General features: G+C 42.5%; 1 protein-coding gene and 1 pseudogene across 2 annotated transcripts; both read right to left on the bottom strand.

The window, feature by feature from the left end:
- Positions 1 to 559: 559 nt before the first annotated feature.
- LOC136517782 (uncharacterized protein At1g76660) lies at positions 560 to 3,613 on the bottom strand. Of its 2 annotated transcripts, XM_066511423.1 has the most exons (5): positions 3,478 to 3,613; positions 3,375 to 3,395; positions 3,121 to 3,252; positions 1,123 to 2,356; positions 560 to 948 (listed from the first exon to the last, which is right to left on the bottom strand). In XM_066511423.1, the coding sequence occupies exons 3-5, from the start codon at positions 3,244 to 3,246 to the stop codon at positions 722 to 724; spliced, it is 1,587 nt and encodes a 528-aa protein (XP_066367520.1). In that variant the 5' UTR covers positions 3,247 to 3,252; positions 3,375 to 3,395; positions 3,478 to 3,613; the 3' UTR covers positions 560 to 721. The 2 variants fall into 2 exon arrangements, with proteins under 2 accessions (XP_066367520.1, XP_066367521.1); XM_066511424.1 differs by lacking the exon at positions 3,375 to 3,395.
- A 1,306-nt stretch (positions 3,614 to 4,919) lies between these two features.
- Positions 4,920 to 6,796, bottom strand: LOC136516072 (uncharacterized; annotated as a pseudogene).
- Between the last annotated feature and the right edge of the window lie 9,980 nt (positions 6,797 to 16,776).

Genomic DNA, 16,776 nt, shown 5'->3' with positions numbered 1-16,776 from the left:
ATATATATTGATATTATCATAAATTAGTGTATAAAATTATCATAAATGGAGATGGCTACAGAATAACTTATTTTGTAGCTGGCTACTGAATAGCCTCTCCATATATATATATATATATATATATATATATATATATATATATATATATGCCGGTAGCGATGGCGCCGATTAGTTTGAACAGCAAACGTGACGTCTCTCCGTTACGTCAGAGGAGCAGCGGGTCTGTGAAAGAGTTTTTTTATGTAGCAGAATAAATAATAATCATCATCAAGTGAAACACGGTTCAAAATATTCTTGACGTCGACCAGCTGTTGCTTTCTTTGCGTATATATAAGACCCTAGAGACGTCAGATTGATTGTGTTAGACAAGTTGCTGTCTCGATGACATACGTGAATAAAAAGCACAAAGATTCCCAATCAGCAGGCTGCAAAATTCAAACACAACCTACATCATCAGGAAGGCCAAAACACAACTCCTGTAATGTACCAACGATATTTCATTTCACTGCTCCTGCGAACGATTGGAGTGTCTACAAAAGAGGATCTTGGAGTTCAAACAGAGTACAAGCTCATCATCACATATCTAGAACACAAACTGGTAATATAATCCTCATATACGATAAAGGCTACTCTTCGCCTACAGATCACTCTAATGACAGCTCGAATTCAATGCACACTAGGCTACATGAACTATGAAATTACCCTGCATACTAGTGACTTATTAATGCAGTTGTCTTGCCAATGCACTCCGCCGCGATAAAACGCCGTTGGCATCCCTCAAACTCCTTGTCCTTCTGTACTCGATTTCTGCATCTGAGCAAGAATGGCCAGGAAGAGATTTCTTCCTTACTTCTATGGGTTTTAGAGATATTTCATCTGTTGTCCTTCTGAAAGGATGACCATCTTTCACAATACCCTCATCCTCAGACTGATGACCTCCTTTTGTTCCTGCCATTTGAGAACAGAAACACAATAAGCATTTGTGGAAACAGAAACACAACAATAGTAGGGGCATAACAAATTTGTTCCTATTAAAATCTGGGTGTACAAATCAGCCTACAATATGTATGTCAAGTCAGCAGATTATTATTTCACACAGTAGCAAGAAAAACCTAATGTTACCTTTGAACACGTCCAAGCGCAGAACTTTATTTGGAGAATCAATGGAAAGTTGGTTTGCTGATTTCTTTGGACTTGTGCCATCTTTAGCGTAGGAACATGATTTATCCACCTTCTGAACCTCATTAGGCAGATCACTAAATGGGCAGATCTCAGTAGCAGGAGTATTGTTTCCAAATGGTGATATACTGAATGACTCATCAACCGCATCTGGTATCCCCACATAAGATTGAGATTGGACAATTTCATCGGCACTAAACCCAAATGAAGCTCTGTAAGCTTCAATTTCATCGGGATCTTGCTTCTCCCTCGATACACTAACCCTCCCGCCATTATGTGGAAACGCCTGCTGAGCCTGGTCCAGGTAGAATTGAGCAGATGCCGCTGGCCGAAAGAAATTGCTATCTAGCATATAGTTTCTCGGGGTAGATGAATCAAGCCCAAAAATATTGGTTGGTGAGGTCCTGGCATACGGTGTGTCACAAGCAGATCTAGAGGTCTTCCACTGTGCAGTGGTTTCTTGCTCAGGAATGGGCGAAGCCCTGAAGTATGGTGTGTCGCAGGCAGACCTAGAGGTCTTCCAATGGGCAGGAGGAACCTCTTGCTCAGGTATAGGTGAGGATAGACCAGTCCTCGGAGTTACTGAAGCCGGTGAGATAAGGCTGCTACAAGGGCTTTCAGGGTAAAGTGGGTAAGATGCCTGGAGTCCTGAACCACCAGAATAGGCTGTTGATAAGAAAGGCATGTTATGCTCCTTGCTGGCGGTTTTGATATCCATTGAAGAAGAAAGAAATCTAGCATATGGAACATCTGGAGAAGAAGGTGTAGTTGCATGAGCTAGTTCAGGTGGTGGGGTCAACGGTGCTGTGGATGGCTCAGTTGTGTAAGTTGAGAAGACAGGTGGCGAGACAAGTTGAGGTTCATTAGCATATGGCCCAACAGCGAACATATTAGATGTCGGACCACCAGGAGAGTTTGCAGATACAGACAGAAAGCAATTCGGTGATTGAGCAGTCGAAGGAAGTGCAGAGTTTGAGAAGGATGCTGGTGATGATGGTGGAGCCAGAAGAGATAAATTCATAGGCATATTTTGGTTTGAATTGGCACCAGATTGACCATTTCCACGAGCATTTGATCCATTCCCATCAGAAGTACGTGCTGCAGGAACAATTCTTTTCCCGCCCTTCTGCGATCCGAAACATGATAAGCCTGAAAAGCAGCCAGCCCATCTACTTTGCTGTTTAGAGTAGAGAAGCGTGTGTTAGTCCAAGCAAATAACTTAGCTGTCACCGCAGAAATAGAAAGAAAACACATGACAACGAAATTTCAAAGGAGCAGTAATCTATACTTTGTATACAAAAAAAAACATTTTTTATTATCATTGTGGGAATAAAAAATGCATAAGAATAAGCATAAAAGGCAATCATGTAATAGAACATACGAAATGTTAGTGTTTCGCAAAAATTCAATGTATTCACATGGAAAAAGATTTTATTATAAAGCAAGGATTATCCCAGGTGTAAAAGCTATTTTGCCCCTACTTCAACTTCAAATGGGTGTGAGTGTATCGAGAGGTAAAATCAAGAACTTATTAGTATATACATTCTCTGGAGGAATGGTATCACAAAAGCAGGACAGAGCTCTGGAACTGAAAAAAAAGGAGTGCAAAACGCGTGTATTACATTACAACGTAGCAAAAGCAAAATCCAACTGAGTAAACTATCTGATAGAAGCAACCAAGCATATGTATATAGTACTGAAGCCAAATTATTGCTGGTAAAGATGCCCAGTTTCAAGATGTAACCACTGCAGGGCAGTACAATTCGTACTGAGTAAGCAAAGGCTGGGCCAAATTGCCAATCTAGGTCGTCAAGACCTACTAAAAATTCCGGTACTGATCCTGTCGTCCACATATCTAAAGCATGCAAGGCAAAAGCTGCAGCTAAAGCACAAGTCCGATCGCATCCGCCCATAGAACAACAAGTGGTGTAGTGTATGTACCCTGTCCTGCTGTAGTAGTTGGGAGTGGAATCTGGCGTCGGCCGAGCCTGCTGCCGTCGCGGCAGCACTGATGGCAGCTGCACCATTCGCCGCCCTGGTGCCGCTGCTGCTCCCAACTGAAGACATTTCTGACTGTATACACACACGGTTGCTCGGGATCAGAGGCGGACCCAGTAAATGGCATGGGTGAATACAAATACAGCCGATAATTTTTGCAAAGAAACGAAATTAGTAGGCATAATGCACGTATGCACCTGTAATTAGCTCAGATCCAGCTGCAAATAGCCAAATAGCTTAAGTTAGGGTTTGTGTGCTCGGTTTCACGCATCTGGAAGGGAAGACAAGAAGTGCGCATACCTGGTGGGTGCTCTTCGCCGGCGATGGTCCCGACGAGGGCCTGGGCACGGTCGGCGCCGGCGGTCGCCCAGTCGTCTCCACGAGAGAGAAAGAGAGAGTGAGAGTGAGAGCGCACGAGGGCTGGTGAACCGGAGAAGAGAAGGCAGGGGTGACTGGTGACCACGGGATGGCAATGGGGCGGGTCGGGGCCGGGTGGTGCATCCGCGCACCCGCACCCGAAACCCGATACTCAAATCCGCCCCGTTGCCATCCCTGCGGCCTAGTCATGCCGCCGCCGAGCCGGGAAAGCGAGCGGCTCGGCGGCGGCATGACTAGGCCACACGCTCACCTGTTCGGCGCAGCGACGCCGCCAGCCTGTGCGCTCTCGGTGGCAGCGGCTTCACCTGTGAGCGGACGATGTCAGTGACCGGAGACGGAGAAAAGAAGTTGAGGAAAAAATAGTGACAGATCCCCTTCATTTAAGGAATTGAGGTGGAATTTTGAGGGATTAAAAAGTTTAGTAAAAGGAATTGCAAAGGGGATTCGCTAGAGCATGTTTTTTTTAATTTAATCCCTTTTATTTCTGGTTATAGGGGGAGAAGATCTTAGTTTGCCTCAACCCGGTAGAGATGCTCTCAATCGCATCATTCCAAGAAGTCAACTATTTTTAGCCTAAGAAAATAATAATAATTATCTTTAAATATATTCTCATAATCAAACCAAGTCAAAATTTAAGAAAGTTGACCGGCACTAATTTCATAGCGGCATTTTTTAGAGAGAATTCTTTATTTGGCACCGAAACAAATCACTCTTCCGTATTTGGCACTGGAAATTTTGAACTTCCTTATCTAGTATCAACTTGAAAATTCCTTCCGTATATGGCACTTCCGTCCATTTGATGTAGTAACGGTGTTAAGTGCCACCTAAAATGACATATATACCCTTCTATGTACCAGCAACATATAGTGCCAGATAGGTAAAGAATAAATGGACATAATGTCAAATAAGGAAAGCACAAATATGACAAATATACTTGATGCACAACTTCACAAATCTGACCACATTGTCAGCATATCTACATAGAGAATCACATTACATTTCACATGTCCGGGTTCATAAATATGCATACATTATCAGGTTCATAAACATAAACACGTGAAGGTTCATACATAGGGGGTACTCTTTCTTCTTAATGAAAATGACAGACACCTCTCCAGGGCTGTTCGAGGAAAAATACACATGGGATACGCTTCTGATAAAACATCAACGAAAGCAATATTAATGATCATTCATGGATCATTACATCATACTAGTGGGACACTTTAACACATTATAGCACATAAGGTCACATGGTTTATGCAGTCAAAATGAAAAGAAAGCATCTACATAAGCATTGTTTGCACTTGTTGGCAGTAGTGCTTGTATGGCAATAAGGCTTAGACAATGCCAGCTCACCTGGCATCTCATTTTGTATCCCAGTCCTTCAGCTTCTTACTTCCCTTTGGTTTAGCAATAGGCGCATTCATGCCAGCCATTTTTGCATTTACTTTGCTCGCAGAGGCCCATCTGTTGACCATCTGAAAAAATCATTAAGAAATTATTAGTCCAGACTCAGTACAGATTTTTTCCTGTTATAAAAGACCAACATACAGCAAATGTTCGAAGCAATTCAATTGATAGATATGTACTAAGCTTTGAGGTTTTGACGAATTAGCAGATCAAAGAACTGCAGTCAAATTCTGTCTCAAAAGGTACAATAGTTATGTCAGGGGGCCTCCATTGGACTTCCTAATAAAAAGCATCCAAAATAATTAGCTTTCAGCCCATCAAAATTTCACTAGGAAATTAGAAATGAAAGCACTTGCAAGAATACTAAACAAGCCAACTGAATAATATCACGAGAGTAAATAACGATGCAACAGACATATGTACTTACGGTGCATTCCAATCTGTAGTGTCCTCATTAACAAGATGTGTCCATTTTGTTCTACCACTGCGCCCGAAATGTTTAACTTGCATGACCTTGGGCAGGATGCTCTTATCCATCTTATCTTCACCAGTGGGTTCAGAGAAATCGCGGCTGTAGATATCATCTTTACCAGCTGACTGGATAACATCATCAACACCTTCCTGGAAGAAAGCACCTTTGTGGTAATACTTCTGCATGAATTTCCACTTCTGTTTCGTTGTCTGACGAAGTGGCTTCGGATTCTTCCGCTCCCATTCCCGACGCTCCTCCTCGGTCATATTCCTGACCTTCTCGATCTCCTCCTTCTCCTTCAACCTCGCATCCCTTTCCTCTCTGTCCCTCTTAATTCTTGCTATTTCTCTGTTTTTCCATGCCTCATACTCCTCTGCTTCATTCAACTCGTCGTCTGTATCGACATCCTCAATGTTGGCCTCTTCATTCAGCGCCTTCTCAATGTGCTGCTCCTTTCTAATCTCTTCAACCACAATATGTCTAGTCTCAATCGCGAACTCAAACCATGTCTGCATACTAAGGCCACTTTGAAAATCAAAATCATGATGGCCTCAGTTCAATGAAATCCCATGGTAATTTCAGCAGTTTACATTTTTAAAATGCTCCAAATACTCAAAATATGGGTGCTATTTCAGCACCAATGGTAACATTATCACCAAGCAAATTTCAGCATATTTCACATGGTTATTTAGATCCAGAAATCAAAACACCAAAGCAAGCATACAGAGACATTGAATAGGCTGACAAAAGGATTAGGGATCCCAAAGGATTATCTCAATGAGGTGTTTAGATGGACATCCTAAACCTGACACAAGATTATGAACACATATGTCCTATTCTTAAACAAAGATTATCGATTTGTTAAGTAAACTTAAGAAATAGCTAGAATAACAGTATGCAATTTTGTTCTAACAATCTAACAGCAATAGTTCTGCAAATACCATACAATCACAATTCAAAGAACAACAATTAGCGCTTCCATTCCAAAACGTACGAAATCGATGAAAGGAAGAGCCGCAGTACTCACTCTTCGGTGGCAGTGGAGCCTTCTCCACGACGGGCTCCGGCATCGCAAGCCGCGTGGTGGTGACAGCGGCCGCCTCCCGCGCCGTTGGACGAGTCGGCCGTTGCGCCACTGGGATTGCTGCTTGGGGAGGCCGCCACGCCTAGTCCGCCGCGTGGTCTGGCCGGTGCTCCGGTGGGCAAGCTCGGGCCAGCGCCGGCTGGCGAGCCCGCCCCGCCACCGCGTTCCCCGCCAGACCCGCGCCGCGCCTTGAGCTGGGGGACCCGCCCCGTGAGTTCCTGGGCACCGGCGGCCGGCGCCTCCTTTTCCCCATCCTCATCTCCTCTGGCCTCCATTCTCTCTAGGGTTTAGGGTTTGTGTCTCTAGTTTTCAGAAGGGGAAGAGGAACGACGGCATAAAGGAGAGACTCGGTGAGATGGACGCACGCACGACCGACGACCTGCGCTCGACCAAAATAAACATGGGCATTTTGGTACTTCTAATGAAAAGCTGACATGGTCTTCCTAGTCAACTAACGGAGGGAGACCTCAAATGGACGGAAGTGCCATATACGGAAGGAATTTTCAAGTTGATGCTAGATAAGAAAATTCAAAATTTTCAGTGCCAAATACGAAAGAGCGATTTGTTTCGGTGCCAAATAAAGAATTCTCTCCATTTTTTAGGATGGGGGAGTAAAGTCTAGCAAACTGGTGCTAAACGGGTAACTCTTGGTTTTTTATTTTAGCAAAAAAAAAACTAAAAGATTTTAAAATATATGTTTCTGCTAAATTATCATAAACTAGTCCTTCTAGTTAATTAGAGGTCGTGGCGAGATCATTAGTCCCAACCACGCCATATATATTGGCGTGATTAACTAGACAAACTGATACGTCTCTAAAACACTTTTCACATAAGTCACTAACATTAACATGGCACGATACTGAATTATGCCAAAGTGAATGATATGCCTGAGCAGTTGAGTTAAGCTACCATCAATAGTGTAACACGTATTTGTGTCCCGTTAGTTATTAGGTGTTTTGGTTTTTTTGAAAAGTTTTTTTTGTCTATCGAAACAAATAATCTACGTGTCTTCAAAATTCTTCAAAATTTTTAAGTATATGCTAGAAAATAAGCATAACTTTGATCGTACGTGTCAACATACTTATTGTAGTTTTGAAATTAAAATTCTTTTTGTAATGCTATATTTGAGTCTTAAGCTAACCTGTGTAGCCTTAAATAAACTCCAAAACTCCGACAAAATTATCTAAATTTGGTGTTTTAGTACTCAAAATTTATAAAAAAAAACTTGATATTTTAACTCTTGGAACTAAGATAGGCTAGTACCAGCTTGAAATTGTGGTTTGCGTATCTCCAAGGATTTCTTTAATTAGAGACTATTCTTTAATTAGCATGGATCACCTTCAGCAAATAGGGGTGCATGGGTAATTTTAATTGTGTACTAATTTGTCCTAAAAATCCTAAAACATCAAGTTTTTTTTGTGAGAAAGGGAGTAAGAATGTAAGATGCACTTAGGCCCTGTTTAGATCAAAAAAATTTGGATTTGACTACTGTAGCACTTTCGTTTGTATTTAGCAATTAGTGTCTAATTATGGACTAATTAGGTTCAAAAGTTTCGTCTCGCGATTTCTCACCCAACTGTGCAATTAGTTTTTTTTCGTCTACATTTAGTACTCCATGCATGTGCCGCAAGATTCGATGTGACGGGTACTGCGCAAAATTTTTTGGAATCTAAACAGGCCCTTATTTTGTTGTCAGCGATCAACTGATCATTCAAGGACTTTCCAAATAGAAAGCATGCACATTGAAATAGGGTTATGAGGAAAGGATATATATATATATATATATATATATATATATATATATATATATATATATATATATATATATATATATAGAACGTCAGATGATGATACATAAGATCTTAATGGTCCTCACACCAATCAACGAGAATGAAAACGATGGAATGGCCAGTCATGTAATGAGATAGGTCACAGCTAGCAAGTATATATAGACAACCTCCACACTCATCATTGATGAATCAACGTATAATTATGGAAGACAAAAGTGTTCAGGCTCTTATCTGTCGTTGTTGGTCGTCTCAAGATGGTTAATAGTACGTTTTTTTATAAATGGCTAATAGTACGTCTTACCATTTTGTTGAGTGCTTTATGCTGTTTTTCCTGGCATATATAGCCATAAAAAAGAACCGTGTATTGTAAAACCGGCCGAAAAGGCCCAGCAGAACGCTCCTTTTAGCGTTGCGCCCCCCCTAAAGGCCCATCTGTAGGGGCTGGGCTCATGCTTCTGATGACCACTACGGCCTCGTTCGCTGGTCTGAAACTTGGCTGAAACTGGCTGAAAATACTGTTCTGGCTGAATTATTGTGAGAGAAAAAAAATACTGTTCCAGCTGAAAAAACAAGCCGAACAAGCCGAATATGGGGTAAGCCGAACAAGGCCTACGTCCTTATCAAAAAAGTAACTTGGAAGCCCGGCTCGGTGGACCACCCCACCGATCGGTTTGACGAAGATCAACGTCGATGCTGCTCTGTCCAAGAATTCGGGAGTCCTCGCAGCAACTGCAGTTGTAAAAGAGGCTGCGGGAAAATTCCTAGGTGGCCGTGGTGATGGAAGGTCGCATGGAACACGGTGGAAGCAATTGCATGCAAAGAAGGCCTAGTGACTGCTAGTGATCTGGTACTTCGTGATTTTAGGCCCTGTTTGGTTAATGTAATGTTTAGATATATGCATGGAGTATTAAATATAGACTAATTACGAAATTAATTGCATAACTTACTATTAATTTGTAAGACGAATCTTTTAAGCCTAATTAGTTCATGATTTGACAACGTGGTGCTACAGTAAACACGTGCTAATGATAGATTAATTAGGCTTAAAAAATCATCTCACAAATTAACCACTATCTATGTAATTGGTTTTGTAATTAATCTATATTTAATGCTCCTTATTAGTATCTAAATATTTGATGTGACATGAATTTTAAAAACGACTAAAGAACTAAACACCCCCTTAGACTATCGTGTGATAATGCTGGAGTCATCAGGAGTATCCGGGAAAGAAGCATGGGCTCTTATGGACATGTAGTTCAAGAAATTAGAGGTAGATCACGCGAGTTCAATTTCATTGAGTTCGTTCATGAAGGGAGGCAATCAAACTTTGATGCCCATGTCTTAGCTAGAAGTAGTGTCTATGATGATCTTGGTAGATATGTTTGGTTTGTATCTTCGCCGAATGGCGTTTGTACTTCTTATGAAGCTCAATAAAAGTTTTGCTTCCCCTAAAAAAAATCAAAAGAGTAACTCAAATTTGTAATATCTCCCCTAACGACTTCGGAATCTGCTAAAATTGAAGCGGGTAGCTTGCAACAATTCATAGTTCAGAAATAATCAATAGCTGAGCATACTTGTGTCAATTTTATGTTACGAAGAAAATATACATGTAATCTCGGTGAAACCGTGAAAGAATTTGAACAATTCCCATGTTTGTAAAACCAGCTGTTCGTCATGTATGCATGTCGTTTATATGCAAGTATGCAAACACAGCTTGACATCTTTTTAGGAAAAAAAATCGACCTCCACTTGTGTGGGTTAAGCCATGTTTTACAGAGCTTTGGGCGGCTCTACCTCTGACTCCTCCGTGTACTATTGTGAGGAGTTGTTTTTATCTCTCCCTTTGAAATGAACTAAGAGCATCTCCGAGAGTTTTTGTTGAACTTACTCTCTAGATCATCATTTAGAGATCCATTTGAATAGAAATTAGTCCCCATATATTTTCATTTTTCAAAAGCTTTTCTATATCTTGTGCGCATTTTATAGAGCTAATTTTGTTCTCCATATAGAGAAATTCATAATAAAGGATAACAATATTTAGAGATCTAATTAGGGAACCTATTGTAGGACATTTTTTTACCAAAATATTTATCCTAGTCAATAAGAAAGGATATATAAAGAGGCTCTTGAAGTTGCTCTAAAAATCGGTAAAATCATTATTTTTTGGCTCCATTGGCTTCGGTTTCTCTGTGGACTATAGTAAGGGCATCAAGAGTGTTTGTGGCTGGTGCAGCCCCTAAGGTAGGATCCCCAGGGACCTTAAGGCCAACTCGTGCTATGTGTAAAGACTTAGGCAGCATTTTAGGTCGGTCTCGCTCCACAGATAAAAGAATCCTGATGTTCTCATCTTCCCCGCACCTTCTTCGTTCCATGTCGTCGTCGTTGCGCGGTGCCTAGCTCCAATTTCATCAAATTCATCGTTTCCCATCCGTCTCTGCTGCCGTGGTTGGGTGCGCAAGGGTCCTCCCTCTTCTTTCACGTTCCATGGCCATCAGAGAAGGGGGCAAAGAGCTTGTTGTGCATAAGATCGACCATATAGAGCTTACAACTCTCTTATTTTTTACTCCTCCATTCTAAACTATAAGACGTTTTGACATTTCTAGATACATAAATTTTGGTATACATCTAGATATATATTTATGTCTAGATACATAGTAGATGTATCTAGAAAAGCTAAAATGTCTTATAATTTAGAATGGAGGAGCACGTGACCTAAAGAATCGGACCTATTTGAAGCCGTGCTAAATAGGACTTGTAACAAAAAAAAGACACAATCATCATCATCATCGTTTATTAATTCCCGTGGCAAGACGGGGCCAAAGCTACGTAGTAGTACGTTGCAAATGAGAGTGGTGTGGTAAAAAAGGGCAGCAGCTCCTCTCCCCTCCTTTCGCGTGTGTCGATAATGCCCGGGGGCTGCTGACCGTGGTGGTCTCCACGTGACAGCTTGTTGGTAGTAGCGCCTCTTTTGGTTTCGTCCGTCGGTAGTGACGCGGCGCTTGTTCGTAGCTCCCCACCACCGGCAACCTTTCTTCTCCACAGACCATGACATCGTCACGATTGAACATGATGATACGGATAGGCTGTGGATACACGCACGAAGCTCATGGGCTGAATGCTCATTGCTTGGTTGTTTGCAACGACGCTCAGCTGCAATGTAACGATACTACAAAACGATGTTTGCCTCCAAGCTTTAGGAAGAAGACAACGACATCCTTCGCATCCCTTCTTCAGCATGTTTCCTTAGTATGACCAGCCTCCTGCTTGTTGCTCTCATTTGTGGATGGAAGAAAACTGCAAAATTCAGAGTGGAATACAAGGAGTTCACAAAAAAAAGAACAATATTTTTTTGTAAAGCATTACTTGGCCACTTGAAGGCTCATGCAGGGTTCTACCTTCGAATGGTGAGAGAGGGCTTCAACCAAATCTTCCTAGTTCATATGCAAGTGTTGTATAAAATTTTGGAGCAGTAGAACAATAGCAAGTGGAGTTTTGCATAGCTATGTCCCAGGCTCCTAGTTTTTTTTCTTCTTTCGAGCAGCAATTGATAAAGAATTTGTTGGGCATATATTAATAGAGAAGAGGCAACATATGCAACAACTAATTATAAAACCATCACAACAATAAACTCCCACCTAAAGATAAATGATGGCTAGAGAACTACCACAACAACGTAGAACTGGCAAAGCCACCACAGGACTAGCAACTAAAAAACCAGCCTACACGCCACAACATTATGAAAGAAGGGGTGAGGGTTCCTCTTAGGGCTACTTGGGATACACCCATTCCCCATGCGGAACGATAGATCTAGAGCCATAAGCGATGCCTCTAGGGAGTGAACCGACATCTGTAGACTGTCGACAATACATATTGGATATTATAAGTGCATCTAGCCCTTTAGTGAATTTTGGTGAATTGAACGACAACACCATTAAAGGTCTAACAAGTTTGCTAAGTGTTGAACAGAAAATTGAGTTTATTGCATACACTTGTGGATTGTGGAATGAGAAGTGTATATAGGTTCAATAAGAAGGCAAACTTGATGACATTCCACGTAATGTTCAAATCAAGGCCAAAATTGTGTATTGTTGTGTTAGAAGATCATGAAAACAGTATAGTTCAAGAAAAAGACAACAATACAAATGGAGTTGATGAAATGGCTTCTATATTCTAGGATATCATAGTATTATGAGAAAGCAAGCATATTTGGCAAATGGTAAATGAGACATGAGTTGATGATTTTGGATTGGTCTTAATAATGGCTTGCTTTGCATGAACAAGAATAGTTTGATAGCAGATTAGCTTTGATCAAGGATTGAAGAATGAGTCAAGAATGCATAAGTGAACAAATACCAAGCAAATGTTTAAATGACAAAGGACATAACTCATATTGAATATAAGTCGGTCTCTATGTTAGTTTGCTTGTATGGATAAAGATTTGGAAAATCACTTTGCATTGTTTTGATCAAGCTAGAAGTATGAAGATAGATATTGAAGTGAGTGTTAGGAGTGTCAAGCCAAAAATGAAGAGGACATAAGGAATCGTGAATTGGCTTGATCATATTAATGTTTGTTCATATATCTCAATCTATGTGAATCCAACTGAAGCTTGATTGATCTCAACATTCATATCTAGAAGATATTCAAGCGAGGATCACAATATTGAAGAAATAGTTTTTCAATGGATACTTGATATGATGTGACTTGAGTATGCCTCGATAGGGTGAAGATAGCAAGGAAAGGGCTTCGAGGGACTAAGCGAAGGTGAAGGGCAAGCGATGGCTTGAGGACCGAGGTACCATGGCTAAGGTGAAGAAGAGAGTACTTGCATTGAGTCGAGGTACTAATCGAGCTATGAGGAGTCATATTGTGTTGAGGATCAAATCATTAATGGAAGTGACTTGAAGCCATGGATTGAACTCGCATGTGTTAAAATGGTTCAAGTCACATGCTCAAGGTATAATGGGAATGAAGACAATACATTCAATGGTGGAGCCCCCAATTATAAAATGATACGGTGACCAACTCAAAGGTGTTTAAATTCTTTAATATTTTAAATTTAAGTTTAGGAAAAGCCATACTATAAAGGGAATACAATGCATAAGCTTTAATGTGCAACCAAGTGCTCATTTACCCACCAAATACCCTTAAAGCCTTAGCCAAGACAAGCTTTGAAATCCTATCTTTTGTGCTGCCTGGTAGGTGAGGCACTGTCGTGCTAAGGCGAGGCACTACCGCACTAAGGCACTATCATAGTTTAGGTGAGGTACTACCGTAGTTCAGCCATGGCACTGCCATGACTTAACAGATCATTGGGAGCAGGGGGTATTTATATCTTCTCTTCTCTCTCTGATATAGACAAGGCCAGATCTTTCGAAAGGTATGATAGCGTTGATTGGTGGAGACTCAACATTCACGATCTAGGCTTTGAACCAAGACTAATTCGGACCCTCACAACCGTTACACCACTGCTCTATTGGTTATCAACCACGTAAACGCGATTGACCTCGCTGAGAAGGTTTTCCTATAAGCGAATCGAGAACACAAGCCAGAATGGGATGAACGCAATCTGAAATTGCAAATAAATATGAGGCTTGTGATAACGAGAAGGAGTTCAAGTATTTATTCGAAAGGACTAATCGCCATAGGCGAACAAGATCAAGAATAGGGGCTCTGGTTCACAACAAGCGGCCTTGGTGGCACAGTTGTAGCAAAATGACATCCGTTTCATAAGGAAATTAAGAACTAAACAAAACCTCAAACCCTAAGGAGAGAGACGGCTACTAATTATAGAGTCTTGGGCGTCACCCCCTGGACGTGGCCCCTAATGGGCCCAAACATGATACACGGTCCAACAGATCAAAAGATGATGTCGCATCACCCTGACAGATTCTGGATATTGACTTGTTTCAACGATTCTCATTGATTTTGAAGAGCTTTTGATATGAGACCACTTGCATTGGCTTCCTTATCTAATTAGCATTCCATCCATATGTGGATCATCGAAAATGGAGCCCGGACGCACCCGTGTGACTAGTTTTATGACAAACTGGTCCTAGAACCCGAGATGGGCTCGAACTTGATTTGGGCCTCCACCTTGGTGACTCAAACTAGATGAGCTTTGGGCCTCCTTCTCGATTAGGACAACCTCGCTGATCTCCTTGGCCTCTATCTCCAAGCATGGTCGTATGTATGGAGCTCATGTCCTTATCAAAGAAGGAGGGTCACCATGTAAGGGATTGCTCCTTGAAGAAAGAAAACAAAGGCATGAGTAAGATTCAAGAGAAGAAGAAGATGGTGTAACACCCTCGATGTTATGCCCTAAACAAATTGCTAAAACATGTCATGAGCATCATGTCTATGTGATAATGCATGTGGTGTAATGTGTGGATAAAATTTTTAACCTATGATGATCAGTAAAAACTGTTAAATGAGAAGCTATTCAATAATGCATGTATATCAAGTAGGGCTTAAAACCAATTTTTATTGAACAAAAATACTATAGAACATATATGTGGCACTTAAATAAAGTTTGGAATATGAACTTGGTAGATGACAATGAAATCCTTGTTGTTGAAAAACAACATTGCTAGCTAATATTTTTATAGCCTAGAAATGCAATTTAGAATCAAGTTCAGCTTAAAAAAACTTAGAATATTTTTAAGTATGTTGACAGCTAGACAATGCTATGTTTAGCAATTTATTTTGTGAAATCGAATTAAGAAGTGGTGTCATGTTTTAGCTCGGGTTGGTAGCCTCATATCCCCTCTGGAGCATGGTGAAGATGGTTTACATTCTAGAGCAACCGTTTAGTTTTTATAGGTGCTTTAAAATTCATGCAAGACATGATTTCAGGCTAGTTCACCGGGTGAGCGCGGTCACCACGTCTCGGGGTGCAACATTACCATGCCGGCTCGCTCTGCGCGCGCACGCGCGCTGCCATGCGTGTCTGGCTGTGACTACCCTAGCCTGACACCACTGGCTCTGCCACATGGAGCCGCCATCGCTGCTCGCACGGCCGGGCAGCGCTGCAGCCTGCCTCGTCATGCTGCCGCACCGCCAATCCACCTCGTGCTATGACGTAGCCGCTACCGGTGTCATCGCATCACCATTGCGTCCGCGCCTATCCCCTGTGCCTATACCCTGCTATTGGCCTAGTTAGATGACATGCGCACGTGGCCAAGATCATCGTTGCCTTGCCATTAATGGCACTTCGCCCGCGTGGGCCATGCCGGTCGATGGACGCACGCGCCTGTCCGATTGCGTCCGCGCACATAACACCTAGATCACACTGGCCATGTCCCGCCAAGGCGAGACCGAGACGAGACCACTTGCCGCCTCGCCTCTCTCTCTCCCTCTGCTCCCGCCGTCGAGCCATGCCATCAAATTGGCCACCAAGTGATAACTTCCATTTAATTCAGCACGTCTATGGCTTCACCATCAAGTTCTCTCACTGCCCGACCCCACCTAGCCATGAAGAAGGCACTGCCAAACTCCAATTTGGCATTTTTCCCGCTGCCGTGCCGATAAGGCCGCGTCCGGCCGTGGACGAGGGCAGCCCTCCTACTGTCCCTGTCGAGCCAATTCACCTACACCACTAGCTTTGCCTTGACTCCCTCTCCACCTTGCGCACGCTAGTGGAACTGCTACCGCCTCTCCGTCACCCCTGACGTGACCACGCCACCATAGTGTGCCGCCGCATGGCTCAGCCACACGTGGCCACACCTCCTCCACCATCCTTCACCCCAACCGTCACCTTGACTAGGTCCACGGTAGTCTACTGATGCTCCCTCGCTAGCTAGTTAGGTTCTTAGGTGCTCTGGTTCGCTGAGGTAGCTGTGCCACCGTCGCGGACTGCCATGCGTCGCCACAGCTGGCTCCAGGGAGTCCCACCGCCCCATGTTGCCACTTAGCGTAGCCGCTCGGGTCAGGGATGGTGACCGACCCGATAGGTGGGCCAGCACATGTCCCAGGTGGTCGGTGCGACCGTGCTGTGTCATCGTCTGCCAAGCCGCTGGGGGTGTGCGCGGGTGAATTAGGGAAAGGACGGGAGGTTAAGTGAGAAGGTCTGAGAGAGGGGGAAATAGTGTTAGCACTTAGTTGTGATTTGGGAGAAGTGTGAGGCCTCTTTTGCAAAAAGCGCCAACGCAAGCGGGACTCCCCCGCCATGGGCCGCCTCGCGAGCGGGCCGACCTCGTGTGGGCCGACGCCACAGGCTGTTTCGCGTGTGCGCCGCGCATTGTGGGCCACACGATGGAATTTGTTTTTATTTTTCTTATGAAATTAGTAATAGCTTTTTATTTTAAATTCTGAGCTGATATTTGGTAGTTAATATAAAATCATGTAGATGCCCAAAAATTATGAAACAAATTTTGTAAGGTTCTTAAAATTGTGCTCTATCTGTTAGTGTATTTAGTTCATGTTTATATGTGTTGACACTAGGATCTATTAAATAGTATGAGAAT

The sequence above is a fragment of the Miscanthus floridulus genome, chromosome 17 (assembly GCF_019320115.1).
Source record: "Miscanthus floridulus cultivar M001 chromosome 17, ASM1932011v1, whole genome shotgun sequence".
NCBI lineage: Eukaryota > Viridiplantae > Streptophyta > Magnoliopsida > Poales > Poaceae > Miscanthus > Miscanthus floridulus.
This window is presented reverse-complemented; position numbering and strand designations above follow the sequence as displayed.